The sequence below is a fragment of the Artemia sp. Qi Xiang Cuo genome, chromosome 6, assembly GCF_049724085.1.
Source record: "Artemia sp. Qi Xiang Cuo chromosome 6, ASM4972408v1, whole genome shotgun sequence".
Lineage (NCBI taxonomy): Eukaryota > Metazoa > Arthropoda > Branchiopoda > Anostraca > Artemiidae > Artemia > Artemia sp. Qi Xiang Cuo.
The window spans coordinates 46,893,751-46,910,834 of NC_142799.1; the positions used below are offsets into that span (position 1 = coordinate 46,893,751).

The 17,084-nt window shown below is 37.6% G+C and overlaps 1 protein-coding gene across 1 annotated transcript in view; it reads left to right on the forward strand.

Annotated features, from left to right (window-relative positions):
* Positions 1 to 17,084, forward strand: part of LOC148951293 (transmembrane channel-like protein 3) — a 148,244-nt gene that overhangs the window by 95,838 nt on the left and 35,322 nt on the right. Inside the window, exon 7 of the mRNA XM_089091054.1 lies at positions 4,153 to 4,426. Coding sequence (XP_088947180.1) covers positions 4,153 to 4,426 — 274 coding nt within the window. The remainder of the gene's footprint in view (positions 1 to 4,152; positions 4,427 to 17,084) is intronic.

Genomic DNA, 17,084 nt, shown 5'->3' on the forward strand with positions numbered 1-17,084 from the left:
AATCTGTTTATAATTCTCTTAATTTTTTGAATATCAGTCCTACTGAAAGAAGTCCTATTATGTATATAAAGAGTGTAAACTATTGAAAGTCGATGTCCAATATGTTGTTACATCTTTCACTGTTTCCTTCTTGCAAGGAAGTTCGTATTTGTCTCACTTCCTCCAGGCTAATGGATGAACTAACCCTATTCTGAAAGTAACTAGAAAGTAAATATTCAATTTCGTTTTCTGAAATATAGTAAAACGTTTTAGTCCTTTATCCTGAATCTGGTAAAATTTATTTCAAAAAATACTTTACAACTGTGTCTTAATATAAGCTTTTCAAACTATGCTTGGGAAGTTTCAAGTCTTTTTTTTGCTTTCGTAATTCAAGCCTGGCGTTATCTAGTAAAATGGCGGCTCAGTCACAACTCTTGTCCTTTATTGACAGTTATGACTGTGCTTTGGTGAGGACATTAGAGACATTTTTTCCAAGTTACAAGTGAAACCTTGAAAGAGTATTTAAAGGTGCCAAAAGGTCCAGTAACAATGGAAGACTTGAAAAACCAAAGGCAAATATAAAAATATATTCTACGATGAAAAAACTGTACCTGTTCTCTATTTGAAAAAAAATACGAGTTATGAAATTTTGAACCTTTAGAACATTCTGAGCTCATCTCCTTTGACGGAGACAGAAAAATCACAAATTATTACCAGTTTAAGTTGGTGTGCGTTTACGTTACAAGGAGTAGCTTTATATAATTTCCCTATTCCATGTCCTATATTTGACGTATATTTTAAATCCTATCAGCAGTGCCCTTTATTTTCAACAATATTCTAAATCCTAGGGGCGATGCGTTTTAGTCTTATCAGTGTCCTTTATATGGTGATATTACTATATTTTTACCAATGTTTATTGGTCACCATTGGCCCTTAGCTGCGATTTTCCTCTGGTATCAATTGACCGGATATCAAAGATGTCACGAATGAACATATTTACTCTAAGAGTGGTATAACTACCACTAACTTTATCTCTTCTCTAACAGAGGTCATACTTTCTTACTGTCTCTTCAACCTGGCAGTACATATAGCCAAAGACACCATATTGACTTAATTTATTTAAGGTTTTGACAGCTCCCGTCTGGGCCCCCCAAAAAAGAACTCAAATGCAGGAAACGGATGACTCCATTAACTATTTTTTTTTATAAAATGATCTTAAATTGACGTCTTTTTTCTTGTCAGAATCATCCAGTGAATACAATAAGCCATTCACGGGAAAGAAATGGAGATGTCCTAACCTTTTCCTAAAACAGGGATTTCCTTTCTTTCCCAAATTTGAGATTTCTGGTTCTGCGCTCTACCCAAAATGTCAAATCTTGGAAATTTATCGGTATCTGGCTTATTCATATTTTTAGAAGCCATTTCAGTAATGTACTTACTTTCTTTGTCTCAATTTTTAGCCTGGGATACTCCAATCCAGATTCATGATCATGAATACTCTGTAAGCATATGCATATACAATCTTTGCGCGCTGGTATGCAACCCTTTTTCGCATCCCTATGGATGAAACCCTTTTTTGCTTCCTTAAGAGGTGGACGCAACCCATTTTGCATCCTTAACAGGTGGACTCAGCCCTTTTTTTCGTCCTTCACTCCCTGTCATGACTTGTTCGTGAATCCTAGTCACACTAGGTCTATTCCTAAGGGTTAACCTATCTCTACAAACTACGTAATCTGGGCCTGTTCCTTCTGGTGGTTCCCTAACCATTGCCCGGAGGCCGCAGTACTTTTGGCGAAAATTGCCCTAAAAAGTTTCTTGGGGTTGGTTTATAGGTGCTGGAACTAAACAATATTTTGCTTTGTGTCCTGTTTCACCACAGTGGACACACATTGGAGAATCTTCAGATTCTGTTTGTCTATGTGGACCCCTGCAAGTCCAGCATTTTATGCGAGCATATTTTCTTTCCCTAAATTTATTCCTGGAATAATTATCCCTAGTTGGCCTTGACATATCTATTCTAAAATAGCTGGACTCTCCAAAGTTCAAACATATCTTTGGGTTGTGATTGTAATTTCTTATGTTTTTAAATTCTACTTTGGAGTTATCTCGTTGTTCTCGAGGGGAAGTCTTGTGTCCTGAGTCAACCTCTGCTGCTCCCAAAGACATGTTCGAGGAGTCCCAATACATTAAATCAATCGATTCAAATCTCTTTGCCAGCGCTAATGATTCATCATTGTCTTCTGTTGCTTTAGTTTGTTCATGAACTTTCCTTCCAGTTGAAGGGAATGTACCACTTTTAAAAATACTAATAGTTGTATCATCTGCCCTTATACCAGGAGAATTTTTTGCATACTCTAGTGCTTTTCTACTAATTCTGGAGTAAAATTGGTGTACCAACTCAGATGGCCTTTGTTTCTCGGATAAGAGTTCTTGTAGTTTTTGCGCAGCTGATTTTTCATGTAAATAAGCTTCTTTTAAAAGTCTTTCTAAATGATCTAAATTTCTGATTTTAGAAATGTCTAAGCTTGTTGCAAATATTTGGATTTCTCCCCGTGTGTAGCAAATAGCTTGATTAATCATAGCAATATCATTTTTTCTAAACTCCTTTGTATTTGTTTAAGGGTCGTAATCCATGAGTGGATCTCATTTGGATATGTTAGTAACATATATGCCTGTTCTACGAATAGATTTTGAAGCCTATTTGTGATAGGGCTGTCTCTATATTGCCCTTCTATAGCGTTTATTTTAGACTGTGCACTCTTCTCTGCTCTTATTTTCTCGTCTTGGGCTTTTCGTAACGCAATTTCTAACTCTTTCGTTTTGTTTTCATTTGAACTCATGATGGTTCTATCTTTATAAACTCTTAAGGTGGGAACCGTTTTGAACCTTTAAATTGTTTTAAACCACTAAAAGGAGCTAGTTTATAAATTACGTAAGAATTACCTCAATATATCGATTTAAATTACCCTCAAGGCTAATAGTATGGTCACACTTTTAAAGATGATTAACCTATGGTACTAGTATTAAAAAAGATTTAAGCAAGATATAGACGATACGGACACTGGAACTTGTAACAAAGAAAAAGAAAAGGGAGAAGCAAGAAAGAGTTCTAGGATGGTAAAAGCTGTCTAAACTTCCTTTCAAGTCCAGTTATTTAAATTTGTTGCTTAAATGCACACTTTTTAAATTTTTCTGTCGCTGCTAGGCTTAATGACAATCGTCGGGGCAAACTGAACACACACCTTCTTGGACGGAACAGAGGACTAAATTTGACCAAAATTTATTATTTAAATTTATTATTTTTATTAATCCTCCCCACCTTAAACGAAAGTTTGCCAAACTTGAAAACCGCTGTCACCAGTTGGAAGATTCCCCTACTTATTTAGGACTAAAAGTGGTAGCGTGTTATAACTGAGGCGTTTGGTAAGAATCGGTACTCAAAATCCAGTGACAACTAATATTTATTATTAAATAAAATAAAAGAAGAAAATGTTTCAATTCTTACTATTATAAACTCTTCCAATAAATCTCTTCAGATTTGGCTAATCATATATTGCGTGTGTATCCGTTGTTCAGGAGATTTCCTCTATAGCCCACGTCGTTCACCGAAAAAAAAAAATTGGTTTTAAAGCTATCGAATATTTCTAATTGAAAGCGTTACTCTTGAATAGCTAGGCAAGGCCTGAGTTCTGGGCTATTAAGATCCTTTAGTTCCAATTATTGTCTCTCGGGTGCGCCAAAAACTAGGTATAATCGTACTTGATTTGATATAAATCTATATATTTAACCTAAACCAAGATATCCTATACCAAATACGAACAGAACATACAATAAATAACTCGGTCAAACTCAAAACGAGCAGAAATTAGCTTGGGTAGGGATGACCCCCCCCCCCCTGCCTTCTGAATAACAGAACAAAATTTACACTCTACTGACAACAATCCTTTTTTCGAGCTGAATTTTTCTATTTCGTAAAAAGGTTTTATAAAATAACTGATGTTCTGTTCTTATGTTAATAGTAGGCTACTATTTTCTTGTATCTTACCCACTCCCATCGAATTTGAACGACTACTTTTGGTTTACTTTTTATTAAATGTGGCTTATGAGTGTATCTTAGTATTTTTTTTATGAAAATAAAAGTTTAGGTTAATTTGTGTTTTCATATCCTTATAGGATGGGTATGTTTTTTGCTCCTGTGTTGCCATTCCTCAACATCTTTAAGCTGATTCTGCTTATGTATTTCCGATCCTGGATACTTTTGACTTGTAATGTACCCCACGAAAGGATATTCAAGGCTTCCAAATCAAACAACTTTTATCTGTGGCTATTGTTAATGATGTTATTCTTGTGCACCCTGCCAGTTGCTTATACCATTGTCTGGCTCGAACCTTCATGGCACTGTGGTCCATTTAGTGACTATAAGAAAATTTACCATGTTGCTACTAAGGTAATAAATCTTGTTTAAATAACCTATGTTAGGCCATCTTATTTCAGTTAATCAGCACATTTGTCTTCGCTATCTGGCCCGGTATGGAATTTACATTCATTTTGTTTTCTACAGGAAACTCATTCTTTAGAGATACAGATGGCAAATCTCCCTACCGATGAAACCCTTTCCCAATCCATTTAGAAAGTACATTTAGAGACTGAAAATAGAGTCATCTTGCCACTTTGGTGGGAATTGTACTCTCAATAACCTCTCAATCTCAGCCAGCTTAGATCAGTTGCTCACCCAAAACATATTTTCTAATCAATGCTGATTGAATTTTTTTTTTCGACGAAAGGCACAATTCTCAAAAGTAAACTATTATATATCTACATACATATATGTAGATATAAATAGTAAATAGTCACATCAAAACTGAAAACGAAATTAAGTTATTCTGCACATGGAGGGAATTCACCTTTCCAGCTAGGTTTTATTCAATTCTAGAATACGACAAAGTTGCCAGCTCGAAAGTACATTTGTTTAACCAGCCAATTGCCTTTCAAAACATGTGTGCCGAAAATTATATTGTTTAGAAGAAATTTGAATAGTTCTGAAGGCAGGTGTTCCTATAAATTCATCTCGATAATATATGACCAGTGGTTTGAGGAGATCATCCCTGGGGCTTTTTTTATCAGTACTACAGCATCATTTTCATCAGCATTACCCAATTTTCATAAAATATTTTTAATTGTTTTCTTTTTTTAATTAACTTGTTTTCTTCAGTTAATAACTATTAATGGGTAATCTAAAACTTACTGAAGCTTCCATATCTAGAGTCCATTGTCTGGCTCGCATCTTCATGGCGCTGTGGTTTATTTAGTGAACATAAGGAAATGTAACCCTTTGCTACTAAGATAATAGATCATGTTTAACTAACCTATTTTAGATACATTCAATCTTAGTTCAGTTAATCAGCACATATATTTTTTGTATGTGGCCCAGTTTGGAATTTATACTCGTTTGATTTTTTACGGAAGGCTAATTACTTTAAGATAAAGAAGCCATATCTCCCTGTCGATGAAATCCTTTTTGCAACACAGTTAGAAAGAAAATTTAGAGACTGAAAATAGAACCATCTTACATCTTTGGTGTAAATTATACTCTCAGCCACCTTAAATTAGTTGCTTCCCTAACCTACATTTGCAAATGATCACTGTTTGAGAAACTTTTTTTTTTTCATGAAAAGTATAATTCCATGTTTCATACGTAGGAAGACCTCACCACCCTGAGTCTCCTCCTATACCCACCAATGTTTTATTTAATTTTAGAAAGAAACAAATACAGGCAGGTGATAATTACATTTGACTTACCAACCGATTGCCTTTCAAAACATATGTACTGAAAATTCTTGGCCCTGCGGCCCATCCACAGTTCATATAATTATCCAGTAAGCTTATCGCAGATCATTTCTGGTCTTCGTTCTCGGTGCGAACAAAAAGCTCCTCCCACTTCTTTCTGCATTAGCGGGTTAGTCTGTTTCCGATTGTTTCCAACAAAGTGCATTATTCGTAATAGCGGGTTTCCACTTGTTTCCGATTAGATCACAGTCTGACTTGTCTACCCGTGAAAAGATCTGATGCCGCGCCTATGTTTCTATCTGCAAAAACGTTCTCTGGAGCACTCGCACCTTGGTCCGGGTTTTTATAATGGGTGAGATAGGGAAAGATCATACTGGATAATTATATAAACTGTGGGCCCATCATACACTTCGTGGTAGCGAACTTTAAGTAAGGAGTGACTCTGTCCAATAGTAGCTAAAATTTTTAAAAATGAAGTTTGATAACAATTGATATATCAAAAGAATTGATTTTTATGTTAATTTTAAACATATATAATTCATTAAGTTCAATTTTAACAATCATAAGTTACGAGCCTGAGAATACTTGGATGATTTTTGAAAAAGAAGAGAAATAACCCAAAAAATCAAAGATCTAAATGAAAACCTTACCACTATCTGAGAACCCTTCTGCAGAGGTTTCAAGCTCCTATCTACAAAAATGTTGCTTTTTTTCTTTTTGCTTGAAGAAAAATCACGGATGCGTGTTTATTTGCTTTTGTTGTTGTTTCTAGGGGTGATTAAATAAAAAGACAAGTTTTTTTAACTGAAAGTAAGGAGCGACGTTAAGACTTAAAACGAACATAAATTATTCCGTATATGAAAGGGGCTGTCCCCTCCTCAACCCCTCACTCTTTACGCTAAAGTTTTTTATTGTTTTAAAAAATAGAGTTGTGAGATTGAGTCAAACTTTAGCGTAAAGAGCGAGGCGTTGAGGAGGGGACAGCCCCTTTCATATAAGGAATAATTTCTGTTCGTTTTAAGTTTTAATGTCGCTTCTTACTTTCAGTTTTAAAAAAATTGTTTTTTTTATTTAATTTCTGAACGTTTTTGAATTAATGTAGCTTTGATTTTGGCTCACCGTACATGAATAATTAAACCGAAATTTTCATATTAATTTTATTTTTAATGGCTAATTGGCTTTCTCGAAATTTTCTTCTGATGCAACTTAAGAATTAACTTACGTAACTAATTTCTATATTCGCATGTTTTTAGTATGTATATTAGGGAGTCCACCCACTAGTCAATACCTCGCTCTTTACTCTAAAGGTTGAATTCTGTTCACAAACCCCTGAATCACAAAGGCCGGTTAATTAGAATAGATAGCTCTTTTGAAAGTACTAAAAAAACTTTAGCGTAAAGAGCGAGGTATTGACCCTAGGGTGAACCCCCCTCATATACGTAATAATTTCTGTTAGTTTTAAGTTTTTATGTTGTTCCTTACTTTTCAGTTGAAAAAACTTGTTTTTTTATTTAATTTCCAATCGTTTTTAAAATAATGCTGGGAAATCTGCCCCCCCCCTCATAGAAATGTCCCTTCCCCCAAGGAAACACCCTCCATGGAAAGATCCTTCCCCGTAACCCCTACTCCGACCCCTTTTCTCATCAGAAAAATCCCTCCTGAAAACACCTGTATACTTCCCAATAACCAATACTATGTGTAAACAATGGGCAAAGTTTATAACGTGCAGCCCTTCCCCCGGGACCTGTGGGGGATTAAATCATCCTCAAAGAAATATTTATTAAATTTTCGACTATGTTGAACAAGATGGCTATCTCAAAATTTTGATTGGGTGACTTCGGGAAAGAAATGAGCGTGGGAGGGGGCCAAGCTGCCCTCCAATTTTTGAGGTCATATTAAAAGGGAACTAGAACGTTTAATTTCCGTTCGAATGAGCTCTCTCGAGATATTCTAGGACTACTGGATCGATACCATCACCCCTGGGAAAAAAAAAAAAAAAAAAAAAAAAAAACACGCATCCGTGATCTTTCATCTAGCAAGAAATGTAAAATTCCACATTTTTGCAGATAGGAGCTTGAAACTTCTATAGTAGGGTTCTCTTATACACTGAATCTGATAGTGGCATTTTCATTGAAGTTCTATGACTTTTAGGGATTTTTTCCCTTTTTTTGAAAATATGGCAAATTTTCCTAGGTGCTTAACTATTGATGGGTAAGACTAAATTGGGTAAGACTTCATGAATATTTGAAATCAGCATAAAAATCTGATTCTTTTGATATATCTATTGGTAAAAATCTTTTTTAGAGTTTCGGTTACTATTGAGCCGGGTCGCTCCTTTCTTATAGTTCGTTACCACAAACTGTTTGATCGTATCAAACCAATAGTCCTTGAAGACCAGGAGAGGGCTCTTTTAAACGAAAATCAAAAGTTATAGTGCCTTTTTATTAGTAACCGAATAGATAGGAGGGCAAATAGCTCCCTTCCAAGCCCCCTTTTTCCTAAACACTTCTGTAAAGAATTTTGAGATCATTATTTGTATCAGCATAGTGGAAATGTTCAGTTATTATGCCTTTGAGGATGACAAAACACCACATAAGCCCTGGGGGAAAAGCTTTAAGTTACGCATTCTGCCCATTGTTCACATATAGCTTTTACTACTGGGATTTGTACGAATTTTGTTCTTTGGTGAGGGGAAAGTTTCTGGGGAGATATTCCATGGGTGGAAAGTCTATGGGGGATTTCTCTAGGGGGAAATTTATATGAGGGAGGAGGTAAGGGAATTTCCTGGCATGATTTGAAAACCGGTCAGAAATAAAATAAAATAGACAAGTTTTTAACTGAAAGTTAGGAATAAGAAGCGAACTTAAGACGAACAGAAAATATTCTGTATATGAGAGGGTTACCCCTTCCGCAATCCACACCCTTTACGTTAAATTTTGACTTGTTGTCACAATTCTTTAAGAAAGACTGCTCAAACACAAGGGCTGTTGAATTTGTGTGGGAAGTTTTTTTTTAAGAACTTTAAGACTCAAGCTCAAAGGGTGAGGGAAGAAGAAGAGGAAGCCTCCCTCATAAGCGGAATATTTCTATGCATTTTAAGTTTTAAAATCCCTCCTTTCTTCCAGTTGAAATATCATTTAATTAAAATATCATTTAAATAAAAATTTTCATTTAATTAATACATAAAGTTATTTAGCATTCGTTACGAATGGGCACTGCTTATTTTTTTTTTATCGCTATTTAATTAAAAGCATTTCATTTTATTTACAGCTTGAGCGCAAGGTTGATTCTTCAAAGGATCGTTTTGACCACGCATAGTGGGTTCATTAACTGTTGCTTGCGTCTTCCCAGTTGGAGGATATGCTTGCTATAGATATTCATTTGGAAACGAACATAAGATTTGATTATATTGTGATAAAATTGAGTTTGAGGATCCAGTGGCGATGTTGAGTGGAGGGGAGGAGGGAAGGGAGGAAGTTGCCTCCCTCCAATAACTTGGAGAAAAAATTATTAATAGCTCTAACACTGTTGCTCGTTTAAAGTTTCAACTTCTTTCTTTACTTTGAGCAGATATTTTTTTTTCCAATTGATCTATCCTCGTTCTAATATAAAAAAAGGGAAAAACAGGGGTCCATTACACTTCCTAACATGTTTCACATCAATATTTATACAAATATACCGCCTTCGAAACCTTATCTTCAAGTAGGCCTAAATACACGAGTCTAGTTAATGGCAAAAATGTACTGTACTTTCTGTTTCGCCACGTTTGCTTAGGTCAAATTATTTCCCCTGTTAGGTAAGGGTCTTTTACTTTCTAAAATCTATGAGATCAATATAAGATATTCTTGTTTTAAAACTTTCAAAAATAGATACTGAATATACCCTCTACATCTGCAAATAGGACAGAAGCTGAAAAACAGGAATCATAGTAAACAAGGAATTTTTTATTGAAAAACATGAAAAGAAATCATCGAAAAAGAAAATACGACTTAGTGTTTTTATAATAATATTCGCACTGTAGCTAGATAGGTTAAATCGGTTGTAGTTTTGCCATACCAGAGGTCAGCTCCAATAATCATTTAATTCTTTAAATGATTTTAAACAATTTAACAACGTTTTAGATTCACATACTAACCGATAAATGTTGAACTGCCTCTATGTACAATACCATGCTGACTTCTCGCTTATTTCGCTTTTCTAAATCTTTCTTTTAACCAGCTCTACAATGCTGCCCAGAATTGTTTCGATTTTATGGACATTTTTAATCAAACAATGTAGTGGAGGAAAGATACAGAAAAAAATGGTCAAACCTCGGGGAAATTGCAACAATTTTTTTTTTACACCAAAATGTTCAGAAAAATCAGCTTAATCACAAAAAAAAATTCCTCCTGCACAAGTATCCCAAATTCACTCTTGAAGAGGGAAAATGAGGGGGGAAATTGACAAATATTTTGGAGTTTGAATAGTTGTATCCTATCAAATCAAGTATGCTGAATCCAAATATGAATTCAGATTTTAATTTTGCAGTACCCTAATGCCCATTTTCACCCATAAAGGGCGGAGGGTGGGGGGGGGGTCAAACTTGAAATTAAGAGTTATACACCAGGCTGCTGGTTTATTTGGTCGTTTCCTATGAAATCAATGGCGGCGAATTCGAAAATGAAGTTAAAACCTGATTTTACGTGGTCAAGTACCTCATCTTACCTAAAACGGCTGTGAAAGTTGACCAACATGAACTAGTTATTTTAATCACTTATCAGTTGATTCGCCATTTTCAAGCAAGCTAGGAATGGCACCTTAGAATACGAGTCTTGAACAGTTTAATTTCAAACCAGTATTCCAGAATCCCCTCCCACTCCCCCTCAGTTTTCGGTTTCCATTCCTTAGTGTCATTCTTCATAGTCATAGTACTTGCTATAAGACTGGCGTGTTCAAGGCTATATACAAGGTTTGTGCCGTTTTTTTTACTTCCGCAAAAAAAAAAGACAAAAGAATAAACTGGGATCAACGAGCGTTGAGTAGAAGTATTTGGCGAGATAGTGTTTAGAATTATGCTTCTGATTTTTGAAAAGAGTGGATAATCATTTCTGCTTTTCAACTTCATTTGTGCAATGCCATCTACTGTGTATCACTCAAGCTGAGTTTGTTCTTCTAGGTGGCGATGGGTTGAATTCTGATTTGATTGTGCCTGGATTGTCTGAACATACAAGTGGTATGAATTGATCAAAAAACCGTTCGGTGCGGGATTATACCGAATTCCTTTTGTTTGGATCCATGGTGGTATGGCCTTCCATGCCCCTCTTTCTCAGCATTTCTTTCCTGTCTAACATTTCTTTTTTCCCTTCTATTCTTTTATTCCTTCTTTTCTAAGTTTTCGTTGTTGTTTTTTTTTGTTAATTAAGTTAATTTTGCTATTATTATTATGACGAGAAGTTTTGTTTTGTGTATGTCCCATTATTTACACACCCAATCTTACGAGCTCTGCTCTTTGTTGGGGGTTAATTTTCTTTTCGTATTTTTATGTATATTAAATTAATAAAATAAATAAATTAAGTAGTCTTTTTTTCTTATAGAACCATCAATGAAGAAAATATGGTCTGCCCGATATGCCAAAGAAGCATCAAACCCGGTGAAAACACTGCCATATTATCCGATAAAGGAGCCGATGCCGTGAATAATGCAAGCAGAGAAAGAGGTAGTAACATGACTGTGACGACCGGAAATGAAGTCTGCACCGCGTTTCGTCGTAACTTCTGTGACAGACATCGGATCGACAGAGAAAAGAACGCCCAAAGGAAACTTGAGCAGAAAGAACCAGTTGCAGCTCCCCCGACCAGATCTTCAGCTCCAAGCTTTGATTTTTCGAAGAACTGCCTATTCTGTGGTCAAGCAGTGAAATTATGCAAGATCACAAGTCGCGAATTGCTGAAACTTATGCAGTACGAACTCATAGATTTGACTGCCCGATTAGTGAAATGTGTAAGAGCAGAAACAATCAGTGAGCCACGACAGTGCTTGGTCGGATAAATTCAAATACTTCTGACCTTCATGCAAAGGATGCCGTTTATCATCAAATATCCTCAGTAAACTTCAGGGGAGGAAAAGAGATTCCACAAAAATCCTGTAGTCAAGCAGAAGTGAGTGACATACCTCCACCAAAGAAACAGAAGGGAAGACCGTGTGATAGTACAAGGAAAGCCGCTCTCGAAGAAGCGCTTCGGTGCTATGCCAACATTGAAGAACCTGTCTCTGACGATCATTTTAAGAAAGATGGCTCATATTCTCTCTGAAACTGACTGTGATAATTTGGCCTACAGCTTTCGTCAAGCCAAGGATTTGCTAGTCACTGAGTATGGCGAACGAGTGGTTGTGTCCGATTCAAACGGGAAAGAGGCGCTCGTAATATTTAGAGATACGGTTGACAAGATATTACGAGAATATCATCAAGAGGTGAAGGCAGATAGTGAAAACAGAGAAAGGGATCAGCTCATCAAAGCTGTTAGAAGAATAATAAGAAGTGAAATAAAATCCATTACGACCAGGAAGGATTCATACGAATTTCTTAACGAAATATCGTCAGTAGAGAAGTGTTTGAACTTCGTGTGCCCATCTCTTTGTCTACTACTTTCATCGATAGGTGTAGAAACGCCTCGTCTAATATCTTCTATCGGACAGGCTATAATGCAGATATGCAGACCCCGGGGTTTAATGTCTCCTGTACAAATAGGACTGGCTTCGCAGCTGCATCACCATTTTTCATCCCAATTTTTAATTGACACACTGCACAATCTCGGCTTCTGCTCTTCGTAATTAGAGGTAAAAAGATTTAAGAGATGTGGATCAGTAAATCAAACGTTGTTGGAAGAGTCCAAAGAGAAAGCATATTTTTTTCAGCATGTAGGAAACAACGTCAATTATGTTACTGCTACTATCGACGGCCTGAAGATCTTTCATGGAATGGGTCTTATTGAAATGTCTACACCAGAGTTTCCTGCTACGGAGCTTTCAGTGCCAAGAAAAGAAGTAAGTGGAGATTAGATGAAGTCAATCGGCACCGTGCCATTTTACACTTACTAAAAACCCGCCTAGTCGCCACCAAGGAGTTTTGTTTGCTTGACAAAAAAATGGTGACACTTATGACAATGAATGGAGGTTGAAACACTCTGGCGCATCTCTGGCTTTTTCAAAAGCTCATACATGAGCTGGTCGGCCTTTATATGGTCAATACACCAAAAGCTACCTCATCCGGGAAAATCGAATATTCGTTTTTTTCCAGTGATTTAGCACAACCCAAGCGATATCTCCTGTGTTTATTCTACACTTATGCATGCTAACGAGCGCGCTAATCGAACTGAAAAAACTCTAGTCATTACCTTTGACCCACCGCCTTACTGAAAGCAGAAGTGTATCGTCGATGCAGAGCCTGCCACAAGTGCTTTGAGAAATGCTATTGTTGTCCTGGGTGGATTTCACACACCCATGAGTTTTGTCGGAGCCATTGGCTTCCTTTTGGCTAACTCGGGTCTTTTAGAGATCCTAAGTCAAGTATATGTGCCTAACACTGGGCGCAGTATGTTACAAGGCAAAGCTGACTCTCGTGCAGTGAGAGGCCATGGTCTGTTCGAGGTAGCCCTTTATGCGAACCTTTTATCATTAGAACTGGGTAACAGGGCGTTTGATGACAATGACATGCTACGAGAGCAAAACAGGCGTAGGAGTCTCTCCTTGAAGGAGATGACATCGACGAAGTGCAGGTGTCGGAAGCAGCTTTGGTTTTAGTATATGGACCTACTTGGAATACTGAGAAAGAACCTGAGAGGTGAACGAAATGGCAATCTTGAGCTTTATCTACAGTCGTTGTTGGAAATGCTTCCTTACTTTGCTGCTTCCGGCAACAATCCTTACACGAAGTCTACTTGGCTGTTCGTGCAGTCGATGTTTAAGTTGAAGAAAGACAACCCAGTGCAGTACAGAACGTTACAGGAGTACCTATTCATCCGAAGAACTGACAACTACTGGGCATCCCTTTCTCCTGATTTGGTGATCGAACAGACGTTAATGAGAAGTATGAAAACGAGTGGCGGTCTGTTGAGAGGTAGAGGCATGACTGAATTACAGCAGACAATTTGGACATCTGCTATGCCTACTTTGGTTCTAGTTAACGAACGCGTGCAGAAACTGACTGGCCTCGCGGAGTTGACTATTGAAAATCACGCAGAAGCGATATCTTCGAGGACAGCTAGAGACATGGCGGACACCGAAAAGATAGGTCGACACATTGAGCCCCTAGAACCCTTCAGGCAGGAATCACAGCTGTTGAACGTGGTTACTGGTGTCTGCGCTTCATCATCTGTAAACGTAGACGACGCCAAATCTGTGAGAGAAGCGATTCTGAAGGAAATGGAAGCGAAAGACATTGACAAATATGTTTTCAGGAGAAGTCAGAAATCTGTTACTATGGCTGAGAAGTCATCTGTGGTGATAGATAGCGAGAGGGTAATGGTCGACCCTGCTCTAATCTTTCAACGTCTTGCTGCAGTGGCTAGCAACAGTGGTTCTGACTTGAATGAGGTTCTGTCGTTCGAGCTCTGTACTTTTCCATCATCGTTCTTTAGTGCGTTCGAGGTGATGAGGACAGCCGACAAAGAATCTCTAACAAATGCACTGATTAAAGCCGAGGGACTTAAGGGTCAAATGACATTGCCATCCTCCCAGAGTGTTTTGGATGGTGGCTGGCTAGTCCATAAAATCCCGTAGACTGCCGTATCCACATATTCTGAGGTGGCAGGATTTTACGTAAATTATGTCACAAGACATTTCAGCCAGGTAGCGGCAGGTTTTGTTTCTTACATTGATACACCGACGACAAAAATTGCGCAAAGCTGAAGAGAACCAAAGGTTTGTCGTGTGCAACCATTGAATTCTCTCCTAACATGAAGATCGTCAAAAGTAAGAATTTCTGAGAAATCCCAAAAATAGACAACGCTTCATCGACCAACTTACTGAGAGGCTGGCGAACTCAGAATGCGAATTTCTACATGCTCAGGATAATGCCGATGTCTTAGTTGTAAAAACTTCAGTCAGTTGCGCTGAAACTTCATCGACCACTTTGATTGGGAATGATACCGACCTATTAGTCCTTCTGCTGTACCATGCCCAGCCTGATGCATGTGATATCTTTATGCAGACAGACACATATGGAAATAACTGATGAGTGTACGACATAAAAAGGATCAAGAACAAAATAGGAACCGAAGCAGCAGAAAATCTACTAGTTGGCCAAGCAATGTCTGTTGCGATTCAAAATTTAGACTTCACGGCGTAGAGAAACCAGCAGTGGTATCCTTGTCACTTAAAGATGGGATTTTTAAGGATGCTCGCAAGATCTACATGACACCAGGATACAACCACCAGAAGATTGCCGAAGCTGGAGAGAATGCTTTGCTCCGCATTTACAAAGGGAAACGCAATGAGAAGACCCTGAAGGATGTCCGGGTGCAATCATTCGCAATGCGGGTTGCAAGTGCAAATGCTTTTGTTCCTGCAGAGCGGCTTCCACCGACTTTGGCTGCCGCAAGTATCCCTTTTGCAGGTACTATTTTCAAATAATGAAGTGGCAAGACACGTCAAATTCGCTAAAGCCCGAAGAGTGGGGTTGGCGCCTCTCTTCGTCACGGAATATGCATCTTCCTATTATGACAGTTGCTTCACCAGCACCGGAGAGCCTACTGAAGATGGTGTGGTGCAGGGCACCAGTGAGTAGGAGTCGCTCAGATGCAGCTGCCGTCGGAGCGGTTTGCCCTGCAGCTTTGCCTGCGGGGAGTGTAAAGGGGCGTTATGCACTAACGCTGCAGCAAGACAGGATGAGGCCGATAATGAAGACGAGCAGGAAGAAGAATTAGCTTTAGGTTGTGCTTTAAAATCAAAATATTCTTGTGATAAATTTACCTGAGTTCTAAACGTTTTTTTTATATAACTGATTGATCTGAAGCTCTGATCTCGATTAAAGAAGTGTTTTTTCAAGATATTATACTTAACAACCCCTCATATTACAGGCCCCTTAAAGTTGGAAATGAGGTAAATAGTAAAAAAAAACTACTTTTTGACATCATTTTTGGCAATACGGTACTTTATTTGATATAAAACGATCCTTTAGCCGCAGGAATCCGGTAAATAATGATCTGCGTTCTTTGCCCCCCCCCTCCTCCCCCGTTTCGTGAAGGTGAAAATTGATACTGGGGTACGGAAAACAGGATTTCTGACGTCGGATTCGGATTCTTCATGCTTTATTTGATGGAAAACGACCATTTAAACCCGAAAATACGTCCAAATAGAAATTCTGATTTCCCCCCTTATTTCCCCCCTTCAAGGGGAATTCCGGTAGTTGTGCAAGGGGGATTTGGGGGTATTTTTTGTGTGATTAAGCTGATTTTTCTGAACCTTTTGGTGTAAAAAAAAAAAATTCTGTTGCAATTTCCCCGAGGTCAAACCGTACTTTCCTCCACTAATGCTCAACCAGTGAATCAATAATTCAAACTTTTTTTCGAATAATTCAAGTTAAAAGTATTGTCGCTATTTTAAATGTAAGAAAAATTTCCAGGAGGATTCTCCATATAGGAAAATTTCCACAGGGGTGGGGCGAATTTTCCCCTTTTTGTTATTTTGTATTTTAAAAAATGAAAAAACAACCGAAACCAAACTTTTGGGTGCCATATGTAGATTTATGATTGCCTTATTAAGTCATACTTATAAAGAGCAACCAAATATAAAAATTAGTTTATAAATGAGCCCATAAATAGCTCTCTATGATATCCATGTGTCTGGCCCAGCCTTTCCATTCCAAAAATGTCACCCAAATTTGGCTTTTAGTACACCATGTGACCATGTGGTACTTTATGACGGCCTTATCGAATTTAGGCATATAAAAAAACGATAAGATATAAGAATTAACTTTTATGAGTCCTTAAACAGCTCTCTATGATGTTTCAGCGCCTCAATAGCAAAAAGAAAATAAGAGGACATCACTGCTGCTCATGTAAAAAAGTGATTTTTTTTTCTTGTTCAGTGAAAGGGGGTGGCAATTTTCCTGTATAAGGTTTCAACAATGGTAATTTAAAGGGTGTATTTTTTTATTTGCTAAGAAGTCATTTTCAAATTACATGCAACTGAATGATGGGATGCACGGCGCTGTTGGAATAGTGTGTGGAATAGTGGAAGTGGAAGGGGGGATATGCACTTTAACATTAACGGCAAAGCTAGCAAAGAATTCGAGCTTATTAAACTTACCGTCACCACCCGAAAGTGTTACTACACTACTG